General features: G+C 39.2%; 1 protein-coding gene across 3 annotated transcripts in view; it reads right to left on the reverse strand.

The window, feature by feature from the left end:
- The window catches only part of EPSTI1 (epithelial stromal interaction 1), a 99,166-nt gene that overhangs the window by 20,721 nt on the left and 54,303 nt on the right, over nucleotides 1-24,142 (reverse strand). Inside the window, exons 8-9 of one of the 3 annotated variants that reach the window (XM_058684314.1) lie at nucleotides 17,038-17,070; nucleotides 14,292-14,375 (exon numbers count right to left, since the gene is read on the reverse strand). The exons of 1 other annotated variant lie outside the window; for it this stretch is intronic. In XM_058684314.1, the coding sequence (XP_058540297.1) occupies nucleotides 14,292-14,375; nucleotides 17,038-17,070 (117 nt within the window). The remainder of the gene's footprint in view (nucleotides 1-14,291; nucleotides 14,376-17,037; nucleotides 17,071-24,142) is intronic. One more of the 3 variants, XM_058684325.1, reaches the window with a different exon arrangement.

The raw sequence follows: 24,142 nt of genomic DNA on the forward strand, positions 1-24,142 counted from the left end.
TTTCTCATAAAAGTTACTTATTCATTGTAGAAAGCGTAGAAAGTACAGAAGCGATAAAGCCAGACATAATAATCACTCATAAAATCTCTCTACTGATAACATGTCAGTGTATTTCCTTCATCTCTTGATTTATACACACAGATTATAACTTCCTATCAGCACGCCAGGTCGCATTATCACGTGCTCATCACGTGCCAGGCATTAAGATAAACTTTCTACAAGCTTTCTCTCCGCTGACCCTAGAAACAGTATCACAGGGCAAATAACTCTCGTACATAATAAAACTTAGGGGGATGAAATAATCTGCACAAAGTACAAGAAGAAGAGGCAGCCTTCAAAATTCACCCAGAGTCTATTTTTAATAAAACTTATTTGTTTCATTTTTATATGGGTGATCACATTCCCATGTCATTAAAACACAGCAGTTGCAGGAGGGGAAGGAAAAAAAAAAAAGAGGTTAGAGCGGGAGAGAGCCAAAGCATAAGAGACTCTTAAAAACTGAGAACAAACTGAGGGTTGAAGGGGGGTGGGAGGGAGGCGAGGGTGGGTGATGGGTATTGAGGAGGGCATCTTTTGGGATGAGCACTGGGTGTTGTATGGAAACCAATTTGACAATAAACTTCATATATTGAAAAAAAATTTTTTTTTAATTTAAATAAAAACAAAAAAACAAAAAAACCCACAGCAGTTGCGCCGTGGTATTCCGAACTTCAAAATCCTCAAATCCTCAAACTTTCCAGTAATATCATTTTGAAAATAAACAACACTGTATGTACACCTTGTGTTCATCTCTGACCTCTGATTATTTCCACACAACAAACTTACACCTCTTTTATACCTAATACTTTCACATTTAGGAAACTATAATTTGATATTGTCAAAGAGCCCTTCAGTTCACCTCTTATGTACAGCAGTACAAGGGAGTTTCAGATATTTTTAAACAGCTAATACCTTAAGCTCTCCTTGCCCCAGCACACACACAAATTATTATCCATATTCTGTAAAGTTTCTTGTTTAGTCTTGTGATTATTCTCATGGTTGAAATGTAGAAACAGTCTTTCCAAACCACCTCATTCCCCTGAAAATTTTATTGGAGTTGCACTAACCTCACAAATTAACTTGAACAGAACTATAGTTATGACAATATTGAATTTTACCACTCGGAACCATCACCCATCTCTATATTATTCAAACTGACACGATCATAGGAAAGTTCTGGGGTTTTTTCTTGGCTTATTCACTTTTTTTTTTTTTGGAAGGGAGGGAATGGAGTAATTTCTTTACATAGTTGCTTTTTGATAAGGACTTTTTATTCTATTATATTTTCTAATTAATGTTTGCTGATATTTGAGAAAGTTGTTGATTCCTCTATTTTATAACCAATTCTTTTATTTCATTTGTTCTAATCATTTTTCAGTAGACTGTCTTAGGCTGTACAGGAAATTGCTCTCACCCAAAAATAATAACTTATTTCCAATAATTAGAAAAGGTCCGTTTTGTATTTTTGCCTTATCAAGTTAGCTAAAACAATTCCCAAACTTTGTTCCACGCTATGTTAAGAGTTTTCAGCTTAAAAAAAAATTTTTTTTTCCATCAAATAACTTTAACCCATGAAGCACTAGGTTAGAATTTCCAGAACAATACTGGTTGGTAGTAGGTGTTGCAGATATCCTGATACTGTTTAGTGCTCTAATATTTCACCATTGAATTAATGTTGGTTATTGGTTTGGAAAACTATATGTATGTTAACACAATCTTTTAAATATCTAGTTCATGATAATTTTTTTTGTTAATTAGTAGTAAAGATTAAAATTTATCAATGCTTTTTTTTGTTGTTGTTGCTAAAATCCAATGGATTTTCTTTCATAACCTACCCTACCGGAGGGAAAAGAAATAAAAAGTTATAACATATAGCTAGTCATCTTTATGTTCTTAGAATAAACCTTACTTTGCCTTGGTAAATTATCTAAGAGAAAAAAATATCATTAACTAAAGTTTCCTTTCAAATGTTAATTTCTACAAGTTTCCATGTTTGTGCTCCCTTTATCAGGCTGTGACATATAGAGATTCAAGTTCAATATTAATTCTACATTAATCTCTTTCCTTGCTCAAAAACCATTTGTAAAGCATAGGAAAAAAAAAAATGTTCCTTGAAAATTCCAATGAACTTGCCTGTAAAATTTTCCAAGTTTAGCTTGTTGAGGGAGAGTAATTCTCATAAAACTTTACAAATCACATGCATTTGCAATTGTCTGTATGTATTTTAACTCTGAGTCATTTTAGAGTTTTATATTTTCCTATAAAACCTTTCACTTAATCCACATATTCAAATTATTAGCATACCATTATCTCTAGTAATATAAGCTTAATCTTTTCCAAATGTACGGTCCTGGCTCCTCATTTCTAATGTTGCGTATTTGCATTTTTACTCATCTCTTCTTGATTGGACTTGCCATAGATTTGTTCATTTTGCGACCTTATCAAAAAACAAACTGTTGGATTTTTATAACAGCTGTTTCTTGAAGTTGTTATTAATTTATGTTTCTTATCTTAATTACTTCCTTCAGTGTCGTTTATTGTTCTTGTTCTAAATTCTTAGATTGGGTGCTTAATTCATTTCTTTTTTAGTACTGATTGGATTTAAAAGTTATGATTTTTCCTTTCTGAGTACAACATCTCAAAATACAACTTTGCAAGCACGCCCCATAAAATGCTCTCATAATTTTTTGATATATTCTACAATAATTTTCTCTGCCACCCAATTATTTCAGTGTTTTCTTACTTTTTGGCTTGTTTTTACTTTCCAAATGGCTACATAGAAGTCAATAAACATGCAAAATCGGTACGTGCAACTGGCCTATCAGAAGTTTAAGTTCCTGAATGGTAGGAAGGAGGCAGGATAACTTACACAGGGAAACAAGTGTGTAGGATAAACTGGACTGAGTTAGCTGTGCTTCTGAAAGAGCTCCAGGAGGGAATACTGAGGTGGTCATTAAGAGGATGAGTTGGAGAAGTGCAGTGAGAGCAGCTGGGAATGGGGCCCTTTCTCCTCCCACACTTGCACTACACAGGAGACAGCACAGACATGGCCCACTGGCTAACCAGTGAATAGAGGAGGGGTGTCTGGGCTCAGAGAAACGGGACGATGTCCCTGACGCCTACTGACTATAGGAGGAAAAGAGGCTACTCCTCCCAGAAGCTGAGCTCCCACATACCCCACTTGACAGCACGCCCAAAGAAAGAAGATAACCAAGAATCGTACATTTAAGAAAGAAAACCACAGGAGATAAAACTTAAAATGGAAAGGAAAAGAGTACAGTTAAAATAGTAAATCGAAAACTTTAATGTTGGTGTAATTACCCTCAATGAAGAGACTAGAAAGAATATGGCACTGTTAAAACATAACATGGTCATGAACAAATCAGCAATCTTGGTAAAGAAACAAATTCAATACATGTGCCAAATAAGCAGAATGGAAACTTATGAAATAAATTAGTGAGCTGGATGATCTAATCAAAGATTTCTCCCAGAACGCAATGAAAAAGGCCAAATGGACAGAAAGTATCAGGAAAACAATTAAGATATATAAAGAACAGATTTCCAAAATCCATTTGATACACATCCCAGAAATAAAGAACAGAGACGATAGAGTAGAATAAACATAAAAGAGACATTTCCCTAAAGTGAGATATATATTTTGAAATTAAATGGGTCAAAGGTCATACAAGATTAAAAATAAAAACACTGAGGTGGAGGGGCCAAGATAGCAGAACAGCATGGAAGTTTTTTTTTGTGTGTCTCTCATCCCTGAAATACAGCCAGATCAACACTAAACCATCCGGCACACCTAGAAAACTGATTTGAGGATTAACACAACAATCTGCACAACCTGAACCACAGAACTCTGCAGGTACCAGCAGCATGGAGAGGTGAACCAGGGGAGACAGCCGCAGAGGGCAGGGACCTGTTTTTGCTTGCAGAGAGAGGACAGAGAGAGGGGTGAGCATGGAAAGCACCCTCCTCACTGCCCCCCACCCCCCCGCCCCTCACCCGAAAGCGGCTAGAGAGAAAAGAAAGAATACACAAGGCACTGGAAAAAAAAGGGAGAAAGGAGAAAGGAGAGAGTTTAAATCCCATTAAGACTCTATAAACAGGGAGTGCAGAGTCTGAAACTCCGCAGCTCGATACTGGTGGTGCTCTGGTGGGAAGGGCAAATCTCCAGGAGCAGAGAGCCAGGTCCGAGGGGTCCTCAGGCCACACGGGCAGAGGCAGTTGCCCTGCTGGGAGGGTATCTGGTAGAGGCTATTCAGCAGCCCCACAGGCAAAGGTCCCAGTGAACCCCAGAGAACAGCCACATTACCTGGTGCTGGAACAAGGACATTAAGGGGGAAACCTGGCACCAGATGTGTGTTGAGATTTTCCATAACCCCCAAAACACCGCTGCTACATGATCGTGGAACTTTTTCTTGAGTGGGCTAGCACCCAGCCGCAGTCTCTGGACATCAGCAGCGCGGTCTCCCAAATGTTCCTGGGGGTTGGCTGGTACTCGGCTATTGCTTAGTGAGACGCTCCCATAGAGGGACTGAGCAGGTCAAAGCCATAGTCCCTCAGAGGTGAGGGGTTGGGAAACTCAGCCGCAGCTGAGATAAAACTTAGGAGGGAAGTGCCGCCTGGCAGCCTAACAGATTGGTCACAGACAGTGTAGAAGCGGGGAGTGGATGGAAGCCAGAGACAAAAGAGCATGATTGCTGGTTGAGGAGAGCAAAGAGTTCTAATACTAGAGACTGGGTAGCTGGGTGACGCCATTTTTCCCCCTCCCACACATGCGCATACACATCTTACAGGCGCCACAACAATCCACCCCAGTAAGCTGAGCAGCACCATCTAGTGGAGAATGGAGCCATTACACTAAGCCCTGCCCAACTTGGCCAACCGTGCTCTTCAGGAACAACACAAGTCTCTCCACCTGCTTAGTTTATGGACTACAAAGTGCTTCATAGTTCGACTTCTAGGGGAAATTGATGTAATTTCAATTGTACTTCAGTTTGTTTGCTGGTCCGTCTATTCAATTTTTTTTTCTTTTCTTTTCTTATACTTGAATACAGAAAGAGAAAAAATTTATTTTTTATTCCCATTTCTACTAAAAATATTTTTCTTTAATTTTTTTCCACTAAATGTTTTCCTTTTTTGTAAATATTTCAAACTCTATTTTTATACTGCCACAATTTCATTTTATTCTATTACACTGTATTCATTTTTTCAAATTTTCAAACATTTTCCTTTTTTTCCTTTTCTTATATTTCCCTTTATTCTCTAATCTATCAAGCTCCTTTCAACAACCAGACCATAACACACCTAAGATCAAGCATCCTTTATTTGATTTATTTTGTGTTGTTTTTAATTTTTTAATTTTAATTTTTTTTTACCTTATTAATTCCTTTTCTTCCTTCACAATGACAAAGTGAAGGAATTCACCCCAAAAAAAGAATAGGAAGAAGTAATGACAGCCAAGGACTTAATCAACACAGATACAAGCAAGATGTCTGAACCAGAATTTAGAATCACAATAATAAGAATACTAGCCGGGGTTGAAAACAGATTAGAATCCCTTTCTGTAGAGATAAAAGAAGTAAAAGCTAATCAGGATGAAATAAAAAATGCTATAACTGAGCTGTAATCTCCATGGATGCTGCAGCAGCAAGGATGGATAAGGCAGAGCAGTGAATCAGTGATATAGAGGACAAACTCATGGAGAACAATAAAGCAGAAAAAAAGAGGGAGACTAAGGCAAAACAGCATGATTTAAGAATTAGAGCAATCAGTGGCATTAGAAAGGAACAACATCGGAATCATAGGAGCCCCAGAAAATGAAGAGAGAGAAAAAGGGGTAGAAGGGTTATGAGGGAAAATCATAGAGGAAAACTTTCCTAACCTAGGGAAAGACACAGACATCAAAATCCAGGAAGCACAGAGGACTCCCATTAATTCCAACAAAAACCAAACATCAACAAAGCATATCACTTCCAAATTCACAAAATACTCAGTCAAGGAAAGAATCATGAGAGCAGCAAGGGAAAAACAGTCTTTAACCTACAAGGGAAGACAGATCGGATTCAGAGCAGGCCTATCCACGGAAACCTGGCAGGCCAGAATGGAGTGGCAGGATATATTCAATGTGCTGAATCAGAAACATATGCAGCCAAGAATTCTTTACCTAGCAAGGCTGTCATTCAAAATAGAGGGGGAGATTAAAAGTTTCCCAGACAAACAAAAATTAAAGGAGTTCGCAGCCACTAAACCAGCCCTGCAAGAGATTTTAAGGGGGACTCTCTGAAGGGAGAAAAGACTGGGGGGGGGGGGGCAGGGGGATGATGGGAAGCAACAAAGACTAGAAAGGACCAGAGACCACCACCAGAAACTCCAACTCTACAGGCAACATAATGGCAATAAATTCATATCTTTCAGTACTCACTCTAAATGTCAATGGACTAAATGTTCCAATCAAAAGACACAGGGTAACAGAATGGATAAGGAAACAAGATCCATCTATGTGCTGTTTACAAGAGACCCACTTTAGACCTAAAGACACTTTCAGATTGAAAGTAAGGGGATGGAGAACCATCTATCATGCTAATGGTCACCAAAAGAAAGCCAGACTAGCCATACTTATATCAGACAATCTAGAATTTAAAATAAAGACTGTAAAAAGAGATAAAGAAGGGCATTATATCATAATTAAGGGGTCTATCCTCCAAGAAGACCTAACAATTGTAAACATTTATGCTCCAAATGTGAAAGCACCCAAATATATAATTAATCACAAACATAAAGAAACTCATTGATAATAATACCATCATAGTAGGGGACTTCAACACCCCACTTACAACAATGGACAGATCATCTAAACAGAAAATCAACAAGGAAACAATGGCTTTGAATGACACACTGGGCCAGATGGACTTAACAGATATATTCAGAACTCTTCTTCCTAAAGCAGTGGAATACACATTCTTCTCCAGTGCCCTTGGAACATTCTCCAGAATATATCACATACTGGGACACAAAGCAGCCCTCAACAAGTACAAAAAGATTGAGATCATACCATGCATATTTTCAGACCACAATGCTATGAAACTCAAAACCAACCACAAGAAAAAGTGTAGAAAAGTAACAAATACTTAGCAACTAAAGACCAACCTACTAAGAAATGAATGGTCTAACCAAGAAGTTAAAGAAGAAATTAAAAAGTACATAGACCCAATTAAAATGATAACACCACAGCCCAAAACCTCTGGGACACAGCAAAGGCAGTTATAAGAGGGAAGTTTACAGCAATCCAGGCCTTCCTACAGAAGGAAGAAAGGTCATAGATACACAACTAACCTTACACCTTAAAAAGCTGGAAAAAGAATAGCAAATAAAACCCCAAACCAGCAGAAGACAGGAAATAATAAAGATTAGAGCAGAAATCAATGCTACCAAAACCAAAAAAAAAAAAAAATGATAGAACATATCAATGAAACCAGGAGCTGGTTCTTTCAAAGAATTAACAAAATTGATAAACCCCTAGCCAGTATGATCAGAAAGAAAAAGGAAAGGACCCTAATAAATAAAAAGCAAGATTTAAAGAGGAGAGATCACAGCCAACACAGCAGAAATACAAACAATAACAAGAGAATATTATGAGCAATTATACGCCAATAAAATGGACAATCTGGAAGAAATGGACAAATTCCTAGAAACATATACACTACCAAAACTGAAACAGGAAGAAATAGAAAATTTGAACAGACACATAACCAGTAAGGAAATCAAATTAGTAATCAAAAATCTGCCAAAAAAGAGTCCAGGGCCAGATGGCTTTCCAGGGGAATTCTACCAAACATTTAAAGAAGAGTTAACACCTATTCCCTTGAAGCTGTTCCAAAAAATAGAAATGGAAGGAAAACTTCCAAACTCTTTCTATGAAGCCAGCATTACCTTGATTCCAAAACCAGACAAAGACCTCACTAAAAAGGAGAACTATAGACTAATTTTCCTGATGAACATGGATGCAAAAACCCTCAACAAGATACTAGCCAACTGCATTCAACAATACATTAAAAAAATTATTCACCACGACCAAGTGGAATTTATACCTGGGATGCAGGGCTGGTTCAATATCCACAAAACAATTACTGTGAGTCATCACATCAATAAAAGAAAGGACAGTGCTCGCTTCGGCAGCACATATACTAAAATAAAAGAAAGGACAAGAACCACATGATCCTCTCAATAGATACAGAGAAAGCATTTGACAAAATACAGCATCCTTTCTTGATACAAATCCTCAAGAAAGTAGGGATAGAAGGATCATACCTCGAGATCATAAAAGCCAAATATGGAAGACCCACTGCTAATACCATCCTCAATGGGGAAAAACTAAGAGCTTAAGGTCTCAGTTCCATAAGGTCAGGAACAAGACAGGGATGCCCACTCTCACCACTGTTATTCAACATAGTACTGGAAGCCTTAGCCTCAGCAATCAGACAACACAAAGAAATAAAAGGCATCCAAATCGGCCAGGAGGAGGTCAAACTTTCACTCTTCGCAGATGACATGATACTCAATATGAAAAACCCAAAAGATGTCACCAAAAAACTGCTAGAACTGATCCATGAATTCAGCAAACTTTCAGGATATAAAATCAATGCACAAATCTGTTGCATTCCTATACACCATTAATGCAGCAACAGAAAGAGAAACCAAGGAATTGATCCCATTTACAAATGCACCAAAACCCACAAAATATCTAGGAATATATCTAACCAAAGAGGTGAAAAATCTACACACTAAAAACTATAGAAAGCTTACGAAAGAAATTGAAGAAGACACACACACACACACACACACACACACACACACACAAAAGGAAAAATATTCCATGCTCCTGGATAGGAAGAACAAATATTGTTAAAATGTCAATACTACCCAAAGCAATCTACATATTCAATGTAATCCCTATCAAAATAACACCAGCATTCTTCACAGAGCTAGTATAAACAATCCTAAAATTTGTGTGGAACCAGAAAAGACCCTGAATAGCCAAAGAAGTGTTGAAAAAGAAAACCAAAGCTGGCGGTGTCACAATCCCAGCTGTTCCAAAAAATAGAAATGTATTACAAAGCTTCAAACTGTATTACAAAGCTGTAATCATCAAGACAGTATTGTACTGGCACAAAAACAGACACTCAGATCAATGGAACAGAATAGAGAACCCAGAAATGGACCCACAAACGTATGGCCAACTCATCTTTGACAAAGCAGGAAAGAATATCCAATGGAATAAAGACAGTCTCTTCAGCAAGTGGTGCTGGGAAAACTGGACAGCGACATAGAAGAATGAACCTGGGCCACTTTCTTACACCATACACAAAAATAAACTCAAAATGGATGAAAGACCTAAATGTAAGATAGGAATCCATCAAAATCCTCGAGGAGAAACCAGGCAAAAACCTCTTTGACCCTGGCTGCAGCAACTTCTTATTCAATATGTCTCCAGAGGCAAGGGGAACCAAAACAAAAATGAACTACTGGGACCTCATCAAAATAAAAAACTTCTGCACAGTGAAGGAAACAATCAGCAAAACTAAAAGGCAACCGATGGAATGGGAGAAGATATTTGCAAAGGACATATCAGATAAAGGGTTAGTATCCAAAATCTATAGAGAAGTTATGAAGCTCAACACCCGAAAAACAAACAATCCAGGGAAGAAATGGGCAAAAGACATGAATAGACACTTCTCCAAAGAAGACATCCAGATGGCCAACCGACACATGAAAAAATGCTCAACATCACTCATCATCAGGGAAATACAAATCAAAACCACAATGAGATACCACCTCACACCTGTCAGAATGGCTCACATTAACAAGTCAGGCAACAACAGATGTTGGGGAGGATGCGGAAAAAGAGGATCTCTTTTGCACTGCTGGTGGCAATGCAAGCTGGTGCAGCCACTCTGGAAAACAGTATGGAGTTTCCTCAAAAAATTAAAAATAGAACCACCCTATGACCCAGCAATTGCACTACAAGGTATTTATCCAAGGGATACAGGTATGCTGTTTCGAACGGGCACATACACCCCAATGTTTATAGCAGAAATATCTACAATAGCCAAGGTATGGAAAGAGCCCAAATATCCATCAATGTATGAATGGATAAAGAAGATGTGGTGTGTGTGTGTGTGTGTGTGTGTGTGTGTGTGTGTGTGTGGAGTATTACTTGGCAATCAAAAAGAATGAAATCTTGCCATTTGCAACTACGTGGATGGAACTAGAAGGTATTATGCTAAGAGAAATTAGTCAGAAAAGGACAAATATCATATGACTTCACTCACATGAGGACTTTAAGATACAAAACAGATGAACATAAGGGAAGGGAAGCAAAAATAATATAAAAACAGGGAGGAAGACAAAAGATAAGAGACTCTTAAATATAGAGAACAAACAGAGGGTTGCTGGAGGGGTTGTGTGTGGGGGGGAGTGGGCTAAATGGGTAATGGGCTTAAGGAATCTACTCCTGAAATCATTGTTGTACCATGTGCTAACGTGGATGTAAATTATGAAAAATAAATAAATTATAGAAAGTAAAAAATAAAATAATAAAAACACTGAAATTTCTTACTACTGGGGAAGGGAGCCAGGGGAAAGGAAGGAGGAGAGGAAAGAAAAGAGGAAAGGTAAATAAATGGAACAGAGAAAATTCAAAGAGTCAAAAAAAAAAATAAAGAACAGAAAACAAGAAAATATAGCTACCAACTAAATTATGTACCAAGAATATGTGCAAAAGCACTAGTAATCACAATAAATGAGAATATACTAAATTAAAAGAGACTATGATACTGGGTAAAAAGAAAATCGGCCACTTTTTATCACTAGAAATATAATTTAAACCAAATGACACAGACAGGTTCAAATTAAGTGATAGAAAAAGGTATCGCCAAATTCTAACAAAAAAGCTAGCAGAGAAAATATTAGAATCAGACAAAATAAAAAGCCAAAAAAAGAAATAAAGCTGAAAATCACCGAATAGGAAGACTAGTCCATTTCATATTGATAAAAATCTGAACTAAATGACAGGTTTCCTGTAAGTCTCATTGGTTGGAACTATTTCCTACATTCATAGCTGAACCAATCACATTGAGGAGAATGGAATTCCCAGGAGCAGTTAGACCTTTTGGGATTAGATCCCTGGAACCGGGAAGTGCCCGCCTTCTCTGAAACATGGCCCATGCCAAGTAAAATGTATACTGAGGGAAAAAAAAATCAGTGTTTTAAGAGAAAGGCAGGCAATCGATAGCATTCAATACATCACCCTGAAGTTATCACAACACACAATTTATCCCTTCACAGCATTCATTACTACAAAGTGATGATCACTATAAATTTAAAAATACAGTGTTTTATTTCTCTGTCTCCTTTTAATTGTCTATCTCCTCCATTAAAAAGTAAACTTTGGGAGGTTAGGGTTCTGGTCTATCCTGCTCTAGCATCTTACAAAAGACTCCAAATATAATAGGAGCTCAATACATGTTTGTTGATTGGCTGGCTGGCTGAATACTGGGATAGATTACTCTGAGGTAGATCCGCCAGAGTAATAGAGTGAAAAAAAAAAAAGCCAGAAAAGGAAAGCTTTAAAGTGGTATTAAATACTGTTACAGAGTTAGAGAGAGAGACAGGGATTGCAAAAGACCACTGAATTGAATGGTCAGAAGGGATTTACCTTTGGAGAGCAGTTTCAGTATGATCATTGCTAAATATAAACCAGAACATAAGGAACAAAGGGCAAAATGGCTAATAAATATGTGATTACAGGAAGATTACCTTTGTCTTTGTCTTTTTTTTCTGGTAGAAGCAGAAAAGATAGTATCTTGAGGATAGCAGAATCAAGGAAGGGGTTATTTTAGAAAGGCAAGAGTAAGTGTAACTGTTCACATACACACACACACACACACAAAATAGTGAAAAGAGAAGAACATATTGAGTGTATAGGAGGAAGGGGGAATTATAAAAAAATTTCTAGAAGAAACTGAATCAAATGTAAAATATTGAAAGGGTAACCTTAAGGAAGAACCTACTGTTCCCAGAGTAATGAAAGAATATGAAAGAGACACAGAACAAAATAAATGTGCTATCATCTCAACCTAACCTAGGTTATTTGCTGATGACTCACTTCATAGCGGGAATTCAACAAATATTTGTTGAATGAATGAAAAGAACAAACACATGAATAGATGTGATGTTATACATGTTTTTTTTCCTGTATCTTCTTACCATAAACATGATCCTTATTTTTTAAGCTAAATCATTGAAGTGATACGGAATGAGACTCTACCAATCAAGAAATGCCCTTCTGTGGACATGTAAATAATAGAGTGGAAAAAAGAAGAGAAATAAAAATAAGGTAAATACCCTTATGTATTCTACTGATACTGAAAACTCTAATGATGGAATTATGTGTATGTCAAAGTTATTCACTTTACTGAAAGCTACAGTAAGTAAAGGGAAATAATTTATGCAAAAGAAACATACGCTCAGTCAATAACCAGAAAATATGTATGTATCAATATTTGTCTAACTCTAGAAGAAAAACAAGATTAAGAAATAAAAAGCTTAATTCTCACTGTTTAAAATAACTGCTCAACCTGAAAATTAAATCCCAGATCTGATTTTCTAATCTGTTGAGCATTCTCTTTGTGAAATGTTCTACTTTTAATGGTTTTCACGTTCCAAATATGCCCCCAAACTTTATAAAGCACTATTTAAAATTCACTAGAAGTTATTTTTATATAAATCATATCCTACGCTGACTTCACAACATTCTCATCAGTATCTAAACACCTCAGGACTTGATATTGACTTCGAAGGTCACAGAAACAGACTAACATTTACATATCACTTGACAGACATTATTGAAAATACACCACGAGTATATACCAGACTTAGCTTCTATGTGCTAATTACTGCTGACTGTTACTATAATATTATTTAATTGTGCTTTCATTATGAGGTCTTTGTCAAAACAAAGATATTAAAAAAACACCAAGGAATAAAAATGTTTTCTGGTTTCTTCCTTTTTTACATAGTAACTTAATAACTAAATACACAACTTACATTATTTCCTTCAATGATTTAATTATTACCTCCTATGCACAAAGCAGTTGAGTGACACAGTCATTTAGACTGCATGCTGGCAGAAACAACAAACAAGGAAGGGGTGGACCACTCTTGGAAGGAGGGTAGCACTTAGAAGGGTCAAATTATAGCAGTGACGATACATACAGCCTATTTCATAAAACGATTTTACACACAATTGCTATAATAAATTATGTTGTGCAGCAAAGGCATAAGGAAAATAATTTGAACTGAATCAAGGAAATCAAATGGGAGTTAGAAGTCAAGTTAATTGTACAAATGAAGAAATGGCTTTGAGAGAGATTCTGGACGAAAGGACAGGATTTATCAGCCACCAATATGGCAAGTTGGAAAATAATGATGGGGAAGGTAATGGTGTCCAACTAGCTGAATAGTCTATTTTGCTTCTTTAAAGGATCTGGAATGAGGTGGTGCCTTGGAGCTAACCACTGATCATCATCTGATCCCTTGCTGAGGAGCCGCTGGCCCCATCTGAGCAGATGTAGGAAAGGCAGGTATGACCATCAAGTCACAACATTGAATGTTTTCAGTCAACATACCAGAAGTTTTAGATTCTAATGAGAATTACCCTTTAAGTGCTCTTCTTACGAAGCTCTGCCTTCATTTCCCTGATTTCTGTTGCTCAAAATAATTTGGAATACCTCACAAATTCGTATATATGTGTGGAGTATCTTTTGTTGTATAACAGGTGTATTTTTAGGTGAACATTTAAGCCAGTTTCATAACTTTGTATGGATATCTATTATTCATTATTCTCTGGACATGATTTGTAATTTCATACATCTTTGATTTGAAAAAATGGCAGTGACAGTGATCACATTTTGCAAATCAGAACTTCTCTGCAAACTGCTGGCCTCCCTCCAGCACACATACTAGATGGCAAACCCCATGAGGCTAAGTGTCATGAGAGTTTTGACCCAAAGTTTTGACCACACCCCACCATACTCTTAAAACACACCAAAATCTCACCTTTTATATTTAATGGGTTTTTTCACAATTTTCATATATATAAGTATTTCTGTTCAGAAAACCTTAAAAATTATCTAGTACTACAATCAAACAATTAGCAGTGAGCAATAAGGTCTTGTGACTACCTTCTGACGTTGTTCCTCCTTCATCTTTTGGAATTTCTTATTTTCTTCTTCCTTTAGAGAATCCTTGTAAGCCCAGCTTCTGGCCTGTGAATGTATAGAAAAAGAAATCATAGGAAAAAACATGGCCACCACAATTTACTAGTCTCCCTACCATGGGACTGGTTCTAATAACTCAACCTCTGTACTAAGCATACACTAAGCTCTCCATACACACTTGCTTACTGAGTGATTTATGCATATCGTCTGAAGATGTCCCTGGGGATATATAAAAAGAAGGCTAGTATAAGCATAATCATCCAGCACATTTTAAAGGATGATCTAAATGTTTGTTTAATTAAGCTTAAAAAAAATGTCCCCTCAGAGATAATCAACATGGTTTATTCTTCTAGTGATAAGGATTGAAACAGAGGAAAGTTAAATATGTTTTTCAAGGATATTCCAACTAACTGGCAACAATTCTAACTAGACTCTGGTAAGGAGAGAGCACAGAGATCCAACTGGACTCAGAATAAGCTAACCAAGGAAGAGGAGACTTTACATCACTTACGGCAGTGCCAGTGCATTAAACTGCCAGGCATTTTAGGGGCGCCTGGGTGGCGCAGTCGGTTAAGCGTCCGACTTCAGCCAGGTCACGATCTCACGGTCTGTGAGTTCGAGCCCCGCGTCAGGCTCTGGGCTGATGGCTCGGAGCCTGGAGCCTGTTTCCGATTCTGTGTCTCCCTCTCTCTCTGCCCCTCCCCCGTTCATGCTCTGTCTCTCTCTGTCCCAAAAATAAATAAAAAACGTTGAAAAAAAAAATTTAAAAAAAATAAAATAAAATAAACTGCCAGGCATTTTATTTCTATTATTTTATTTAACCTTTAAATTCTATGAAGTAGATATTATCCTCATGTTGTGAATAAGGAAATGGACTTGGATACGTGAAACAACTTGACAAGATCATGAGGCGAAGATGGATCTAAAACTCCTGTTTATCTGACGCTGAAGCCCCAAATCCACTGTTCTCATCCTTGCCTGGAATGTCCTTCCTTCAGCCCTTCGTACTGCTTTGCTGCTCAGCTAAAATGCTGCTGCATCCAACATATAGAGAACTCAAACAATGCCTCACACATGTAGATTCTGGAAGGTGGGCCTTGCCCAGCAAAGCTATATTCTTCTGTATGTGTGTGTGTGTGTGTGTGTGTGTGTGTGTGTGTGTGTGTGTGTATGTGTGTGTGTGTGTATAATATATATATATATAATATATATTATATATATATTATATATATATATATTCCAAGTAGCTGATCATTTAATATCAGAGATAAGCAATAGAGACAGTGACTTTAGAAGCACTGACATGCCTACTGCTCATTAATGGTACCCTATCAAATAGCTTGTCAACTGGTGACTGATACCATAGAATTCCAGAGATGCATTTCTTTCCAAGTCTGTTCCTCCCTAAGCAGTACCTGAAGCTTATTTTTATTTCTGAGAAGAAAAACAAAGGCTGTTCAGGAACACAGGAGTCATTACTTCTGGCTGAATTAGAGTCTCAAGGGGCGGCCTTAGGAGGACCAACACATGCAGTAAGGTGTCCTTCAGCCCCACTGACCCACCATGGCGCGGTTTCACACACTGGCAAAGTGACCATGCATTCTGGAATTTATGAGATTCCAAGTAGTTTGTTCATTTGTCATATGCTTTCTCTGCTCACAGTGATTTGTAGCCCACCCTCTGCGGGCAGCCTGATAAGCTAATACGTAGGAAATTCCACTGTTGTCATAAAACTACCAGCAGGCATCATGGCAGCAGACCACATATTTCAGGCCTAGTTCTTCACACTAATAATCCATAAAGCTTATGAAGGCTGGTTCCCGCCTTTTTCCTTACTATAATTTTTCTCAAGCACTTCTTAATTCATTCCCCCATTTATGTCACTGTAAAAACCCATATTCCATCAAATAATAGGCACTTGCCAGAAAGAGGGGAGGCTTTCGGAATGGGATCATCTACAGCACTACCAACTGGAATGTTGGAACTCCAGCTGTGTTCAGAAAGTCCTCACACATTCAAACCCTGCTTCATGGGACAGACAAACATATCCTCGGATTTTCTCTTATCTAAGTCCTAAACACAGGAGGACTGTGATAAGACACTGAAAGCGGAGAGTGGTTCTCCAATGACCTCTTCACTTTACACTAGAGAAAGCTAGTCTTTGCCACAAATACTCCATATACGACCTCAAAGAGGAAAATGGACCAGGGGACACAACTTCTACTCAAGAGATTAAAAGCAGCAGTAAAATACTTGGTGAAAGCAGATGTGATGACTTAAGTGAGAACCTAAATTCTATTTGCATACCTTCCTTTTAAGGTTAACCACTTAGGGACCCCTGGGTGGCTCAGTCAGTTGAGCATCTGATTTCCGCTCAGGTCATGATCTCACAGTTCGCGGGTTCGAGCCCTGCGTCAGGCTCTGTGCTGACAGCTCGGAGCCTGGAGCCTGCTTCGGATTCTGTGTCTCCCTCTTTCTCTGACCCTCCCCTGCTCACACTCTGTCTCTCAAAAATGAATAAACGAAACGAATGAAAAAATTAAAAACAAAAAATTTAACCACTTAATTGATCTTTTATCAGAATATGGGTGCTAGTTTTTGACTCAGAAGAAAAAAAGGAGGGATTAGACACAAAATGTCATTTAAAAGGGCAGTCACATGGCACATCAACTATGAAGAGTTCAGAGTTACCTGCTATCTTAAGGCTTACCGAGGTAGGATTCCCAGGCAGGACAGGAAGTTTCTGCTCAAAAATACAGGGGGGAAAAAACCTTTGATCACTATTTTTCTCAGTTCTAAATCCCAGAAATTTCTGTCATTGTGTTCACCTACACGAAGTATTACTGTATTGAAAACATTGTATTCACTATCACTAAGTATTAGTGTAATACTAATACTAAATTTTTGTTATTCAATTAAAATACATGTTTTTACTTGCTTTACCCCAAAAGCTATGTTTATAATACGTCCAGTCAACAAGTAACATTTAAGCCTCTATGTGCAGGCACTGTCATAAGACATGATCTCTCAGACAGCAAGTCACTAATAGCCTAGTGTGGAAGGCTGATAGGAGGACTGAGGATTGAAACACAGCGTGATGGGTATTCTGACAGAAGAAGCTAAAAAGGACATTTAATTAAACTGGATCAAGAACACCTCCTCAAAGTGGGTGACACTGAGTTGTGTTTTAAAGAGTGAATAGGAAACAGACTAAGTGGGGGGGGGGGGCAGTGTGTGAACAAAGGAAAAATAGCATTGCAGTAGTTTGTTAAGGGTTGCCGTGAAGTACCACAGTCCAGGAGGCTTAAAAAACAGAAATTTATCGTCTCGCAGTTCTAGAGGCTTGGAGTCCAAAATCAAGGTATCTGTGCTGTTGGTTCCTCCTGAGGGCTGTGAAGAAAGGGTCTAGCCTCTCTCCTTGGCATGTAGATGGCCACCTTCTCCCTGTGTCTTCACATCATCTTCCCTCTATGCGTGTCCATCCCAAATTTCCCCTTTTTATAAAGACATCTTTCCTGTTGGATTACAGCCCCTTCTAATGACCTCATTAGAGGTTGATTACCTCTAATAAAGACCCAATCTCCTAGAAAGGTCACATTCTGAGGTAGTGAGGGTTAGGACTTCAACATATGAATTCTGAGATGGCCTGGGAGATCACAGATCAACCCCTGACAAACATTAAGTCCCCACTTCAAGACGGTGGAGTAAAAATGTTTCTGCACCATCCTTCTCTCGAAAATTATGCTAAATTTAGGGCACCTGGGTGGCTCAGTAGGTTAAGCGTCTGACTTCAGCTCAGGTCATCATGATCTCACAGTTCCTGAGTTCAAGCCCTGCGTCAGGCTCTGTGCTGACAGCTTAGAGCCTGGAACCTACTTCAGATTCTGTTTCTCCCTCTCTCTGCCCCCCTTCTCAAAAATAAACATTAAAAATTTTTTTTTAATTATGCTAAACAGAAGAGAAAATGAAACAAGCTCTACATTCAGAAACCAAGAGACATCTGTATTCTCAGACAAAAACCTATGAAGACAAAGTAGATGAAGAAATAGTAAGTGACTAAGAGGAAAAGAGCAAAACAGAAGGTGTTCTGGTAGGGATGTAGGATACCCACAAGAAGCCAATATTCTCCACAGAACAACATGAGGGCCCAAGACATGCATGGAACAGCTATCAAGGATGACAGATGGATGATAGGAAAGTACCTACGCCAGCTCCCACCCTGAGAATTCAGGCGCTAATTCTCCCAACCCAGACAGTAAATCAGAAGTGTATTCTCTGGATAAACTAAATCGGACACACCTAGCACAGAAGGTCACAGTGGTTACACCCAGGTTGAGAATGAAAGGCCTGTATAAAATGCTGCATACTAAGTGGTGAGCCTCTGGGCCCCCTTCTCTGGAGTCGTCTTCTGCTCCCCGCACGGTTCCTTCCGAGAGCTAGAAGGGGACATTGCATCCATGAAACAAAAACAGGTCTCTATTTTTTACGAAGCAACAGAGAAAAAAGAAGTTCTTGGAAAATAAAAAGATCTTCCCTCCCCTCACAAAAATGTGACCAGTAAAATATTTAGGAGATACTCAAGAAAATGTGTGAGAAAACAGAAAAAAATATACATGTATGTACACACACACACACACACACACACACACGTCTCCACCCCAGTTCCTGGAACATAGCTCCTCAAACTTTTGTGATTTCCTAAGCCATCAGGGCAGTAGGAGCATCTTTTGTTCGAATGAGGCTCACTGGGTGGGCTCCTGAATGGGAACTGGTCACCAGAAAGACTAAGCCACAATTAGAAGCTTGGAATTTCCAGACCCAACCATCCCCTCCAATCCTCCAGAGAGGGGAAAGGGGATGGATATGGAGTTAATAATTGATCTTGCCTGTGTGAAGAAGCCTTCACAAAATCCCAAAAGTACTTGAGGGTGGGAATTTCCAGCTAAGTGAATACATTCACACTGCGAGGGTCACCATATCCCAACTCACAGGGACAGAAGCACCTGCATTCAGGACACTCCCAGACCTTGCTCTAGGTATCTCTTCATCTTGCTGTTCATTTGTATCCTTTATCATATCCTCTAGTAAACTGGTAAATGTAAAAGTTTCCCCAAGTTCTGTGAGTCACTCTAGCAAATTAATGGAACCCAGGAGGGGGTCATGGGAACCCCCAGTTTGTAGCCATATTAGACAGAAGTTGTGGGTAACCTGGGGACCTACTACTTGTAATTTGGCATCTTAAGGGGAGGGCAGGGTTGCGGGTCCCTTTACCTTGGGAACCTCCAGATAGACAGTGTCAGAACTGAATTAAATTGTAGGATCCCCAGCTGGTGTCACAGAATTACTCGGGGTAAAGCAAGTCCCCCCACATCTGTTGTCAAAAGTGTGCATGTAGTAGTCATGTGAGAGGAAAGGAGACACTCAGTGGGGAAAGGACTGGGTTTTTTTTTTTTCTAACCCAATATGCCAAGAAGTAGAAAAAAATGTCAGAGATAAATTAAAGGAGAAAAAAAATTTTTTTTCACAAAAATGAAGATAAATCCAGGAGGCCTAGGATTTCAGTAAGAATTCCTTAGAGAAAATGAAGAGAAATAAATCAAAGAAATAACACAAGAAAATCACCTAGAACTAGAAATGAGTTTCCAGACTGAAAATGATTATTAATGACCCTCATACTAAGGCATGTCATTATGAAATTACAGAATACCAGAAAAAAGAAGAAGATACTAAAATATTTCCAGGGGAAGCAAGGAAAAGCCCTTATATATAAGGACTGAAATTCAGAGGGCCTTGGATTTCTCAAGAACAAATACTCAAAAGTAGAATAGAAAGGCCTTCAAAATTCTGAAGGAAAATGATTCCCAATTTGGATTACTTACCAGCAAATTACAAGCTAAGTGTGTGGGCTGAATAAAGATACCTTCAGATATGCAATGACCTGACCATACATCTTCTCCTGGGAAGCTACTAAATAATATGCTCCATCAAAACAAGGAAATAAAACAAGAAAATAGAAGACAGGAGGCCTAGAAATCAGGGGACCCAACATAGGAAAGCAGTAAGAACAATTCCCCAGATGACTTTAAAACAATGATTCTCATCCTAGGCTGCACATTAGAATTACCGGGGGAGCTTTAAAAGCCCTGAAGCCCAGGCCACAATACAGCAGGATCTCTGGGGGTACGACCCAGGCATCAGTGAATTTTAAAGTCCCCCAGATGATTCCGATGTGTAGAGGAGGTTGAGAACCATTCTGTGAAAGCAAAGTCCCAGAACAACCGCTGTGTGGGAGGCCAAATGAACCACCAGCCAGGTTAAGGCAGAAGAGGGATGTTTCCAGAAGGGAAAGAAATCGGAAATGACAAGTTACCTGACAGACACAAGACGGAAAACTGTATGGAAATCTGCATCAGAGACACTTTGTGGAACGGTCACAAAATCTGAAGGAAGCCAATCAAACGTTCAGAGGAAACCAAGCAAATGTTAAAGCAAAAATTTTAAGAAGTCGTAACAGAAAGAAACTGTGAAGTATACTAACTGGCTTGGCAGTGAGAAAAAAATTCATGTAGTCATTACAGTAAAAGAAAGCCTGAAATACTGAATAATTAGGGGAATGGAGGGGAAGGCATACATTAACAAGATCTGAACTTGGTTAGCCAAGCAACAGCAATACATACATTGAAAGGTACGTGGATCCACATAACAAAGAAACCGCTTAGGCGAGTGTGGTGGGAGGAATAATGGCCCCCTCAAAGATGCCCACTTCCCAATCCCTGGAAGCTGTGAACGTCACCTTATCTAGCAAAGGTGACTTTGCAGAAATTGAGGATTCTGAGATGGAAAAGGACCCCGGATGATCCGGGTGGAATCACAAGGGTCCTTGTAAGAGGAAGGCAAGAAAGCCAAAGAGCAGGAAGAAGGCGGCACGAGGAGGAGGGCAGAGGTTGGACGCAGCCACATGCCAGGGGGCGAGAGTGCCCGCAGCCAAGGAGAGCTAGGAGAGGCAAGGGACAGGTTCCTCTCTAGAGTCTCCAGAAGCAGCCAGCCTTGCTGACACCTTGATTTTACCCCCTTCATACTCATTCCAGACTTCTGACCTCCAGATCTATAAGACAATACATCTGTGCTGTGTTGAGCCACTAAGTCCTTAGCAATTTGTTACACCAGCGATGGAAAATTTTTTTATTGAGCCATAACTGACATGACATTATATTAGTTTCAGGTGTACAACATAATGATTCAACGTTCGTGTGTGCTGCAAAATGATCACGGCAATAAGTCTAGTTAGTATCCATCACCACACGTAGTTACAAAAGTGTTTTTCTTGTGACGGACCTTTTAAGATCTCTCTTAGCAACTTCCAAATACGCAGTACGGTATTGTTAACTGTGGCCACAGGCTGTGCATTACATCGCCAGGCCTTATTTTATTTTATTTATTTAAAAAAAAAATTTTTTTTTTAACATTTATTTATTTTTGAGACAGAGAGAGAGCATGAACAGGGGAGGGTCAGAGAAAGAGGGAGACACAGAATCTGAAACAGGCTCCAGGCTCTGAGCTGTCAGCACAGAGCCCGACGTGGGGCTCGAACCCACGGACCGTGAGATCATGACCTGAACCGAAATCGGACGCTTAACTGACTGAGCCACCTAGGCGCCCCCAGGCCTTATTTTATAAGCAATGGGAAATTAATACACAGAGTTTAAAATACTGGGAGCGGGAGTGAGATTAAAGGAGTGCAAGGGACACAGGCCTTCAAGTGTTGGCTTTTTTTGAAAAAACATGTGGCATGTGGATAAAAATTAAACCATCCGCACGAGGAGTTCCAAGCAGAAGTGAGAGGAAATGGCTGGAAAGGCACAAGCTATAGAGCAGCGCTCCGCAGACATTAATGTGTGCACAAGTCGCCACAGACCGTGTTAAAATTCAGCTTCATACTCAGGACTGGAGTGGTGCCTGAGCTTCATCTACACCCCTCTAGGCTCCCGGGTGAGGCCCACGCTACTGGTCCATGGACCCTACTTAGAGCAGCCAAGACCTAGATTCTACGTACAGAAAGGAGTCGTGAGGGAAGGGAGGAAGGCAGAGGGCAGAAAGGGCTCTGTGCTCAAGCTAAGGCATTCTGACTTTATTCCTTGAAGATACAGGGAGCCACGGGCAGTGGAACAACCGGATGAGATGTTTTTAAACGACTATTCGCTGTAGAGGAGGCAGCAAGAGGCAACAAAGCAGACTGGAAACCATTTAGTGTACAACCAGAAATATTCAATGATTATGACTGAGGAAGGGGGCATATTTTCTGGCACTTCTCACAGGCACACACACAGTACAGAGAACTGTATCAATCCATGTGTAAGTAAACACTGTAAGTATCTTTGGTCTGAAGTTCTCTTCCGTATCGCTTAAAGGAATATTCTTGCCGTCTTTTCCACTGATGTAATTATAGAGTATGTATTAAATTCCCAGCTGCCCATGGAAGATCCACACGTAAATAAATGTAATAAGAACAACTTTCTCTGAAAAGGTACATTATGTGATAATTAAATTTTTAAAAAAAAACTTGAAAGCTTGTAGCTTATCACACCCCCATAGAAATGGGGGTCACACAGCGTTGACATTCTATACATTGACCACAGTTAAGGCAAACTACAGGTGTCTTCCTTCCATGTTACAAAAGTGCATTGTAAAGGCGTGTCATTCCTAAAGCATTAGAAATGGTTCTGCAAAGCATTCTCAGAGGAATTCTATGCAGATGGATTAGACAGAAGAAGAGTACAATATTGGTAAAAAAAAAAAAGTCACTTAAATATATTGAACACCAACAAATTATTAATAGTTTGTGTCGAAATGGGAGCAGCTATTGAATGCAGTTCATAAAGAATCATCCTGGGTCCAATGCTGTTCCATATTTTCTATTAATAGCTCTGAGGATCTTGTGACTAATGCACTAATCAATCCACAGAAAATGCAGTCCTGGGAGACATTAGTCATGTTATGGACAATATTAAAATTCAGGATGATCTTGTTAAATTGAAGAAACAAACCAAAATCAATAGGCCAGGCACACACATTCTGCCGGGTGTTTCATAGGATTCGGGAAGCCTTCAAACAGAGTCAAGACCATCCTGGCAGCCAAGCACCCAGTTGATAAAGTTATCCAATTCCTGTCTTCTCTCCCTCCCTCACGGCCACAGGGTATCTGGACAGACGTCAAGGACTGTCCCTACACAGGATTTAGCTCTCTACCTACAGTTTTCAAGTCTGTCCTTTCATGCCCTGCAGTGAGAGGAGAGAGGACAGATGTGACAGGACCCATGGCAAATCTTAGACTTTGGAGCACCACCTTAGAAGTGGGGGACGAGGGTGGGGGGAGGAACATTTAAACATTTGTAAGTAAGAGTACAATGAACTTATCCCAAGGAGTGTCATAATAGCTTCTTGACATGTTAAATCATGGTCACTAAAGCGCACACTTTTAAAAACTTAAACCCATCCTTTCTTTCAGCTACAACCATTTCCAGAGGCATCCTGAATTATACTTACTTTGTTGTCCCCAGTTAACCAGTCAATAACCAAGGCCCTGCCAACTTCACCTTTTATTTTTTTAATATAATTTATTGTCAAATTGGTTTCCATACAACACCCGGCGCTCACCCAACAGGTGCCCTCCTCAATGCCCATCACCCACTTTCCCCTCTCCCCCAGCCCCCATCTCCCCTTAGTTGGTTCTCAGTCCTTAAGAGTCTCTTATGGTTTGCCTCCCTCCCTCTAACTTTTTTTTCCCCCTTCCCCTCCCCCATGGTCTTCTGTTAAGT

This window comes from Neofelis nebulosa, chromosome 1 (genome assembly GCF_028018385.1).
Source record: "Neofelis nebulosa isolate mNeoNeb1 chromosome 1, mNeoNeb1.pri, whole genome shotgun sequence".
In the NCBI taxonomy this organism is placed as follows: Eukaryota; Metazoa; Chordata; class Mammalia; order Carnivora; family Felidae; genus Neofelis; species Neofelis nebulosa.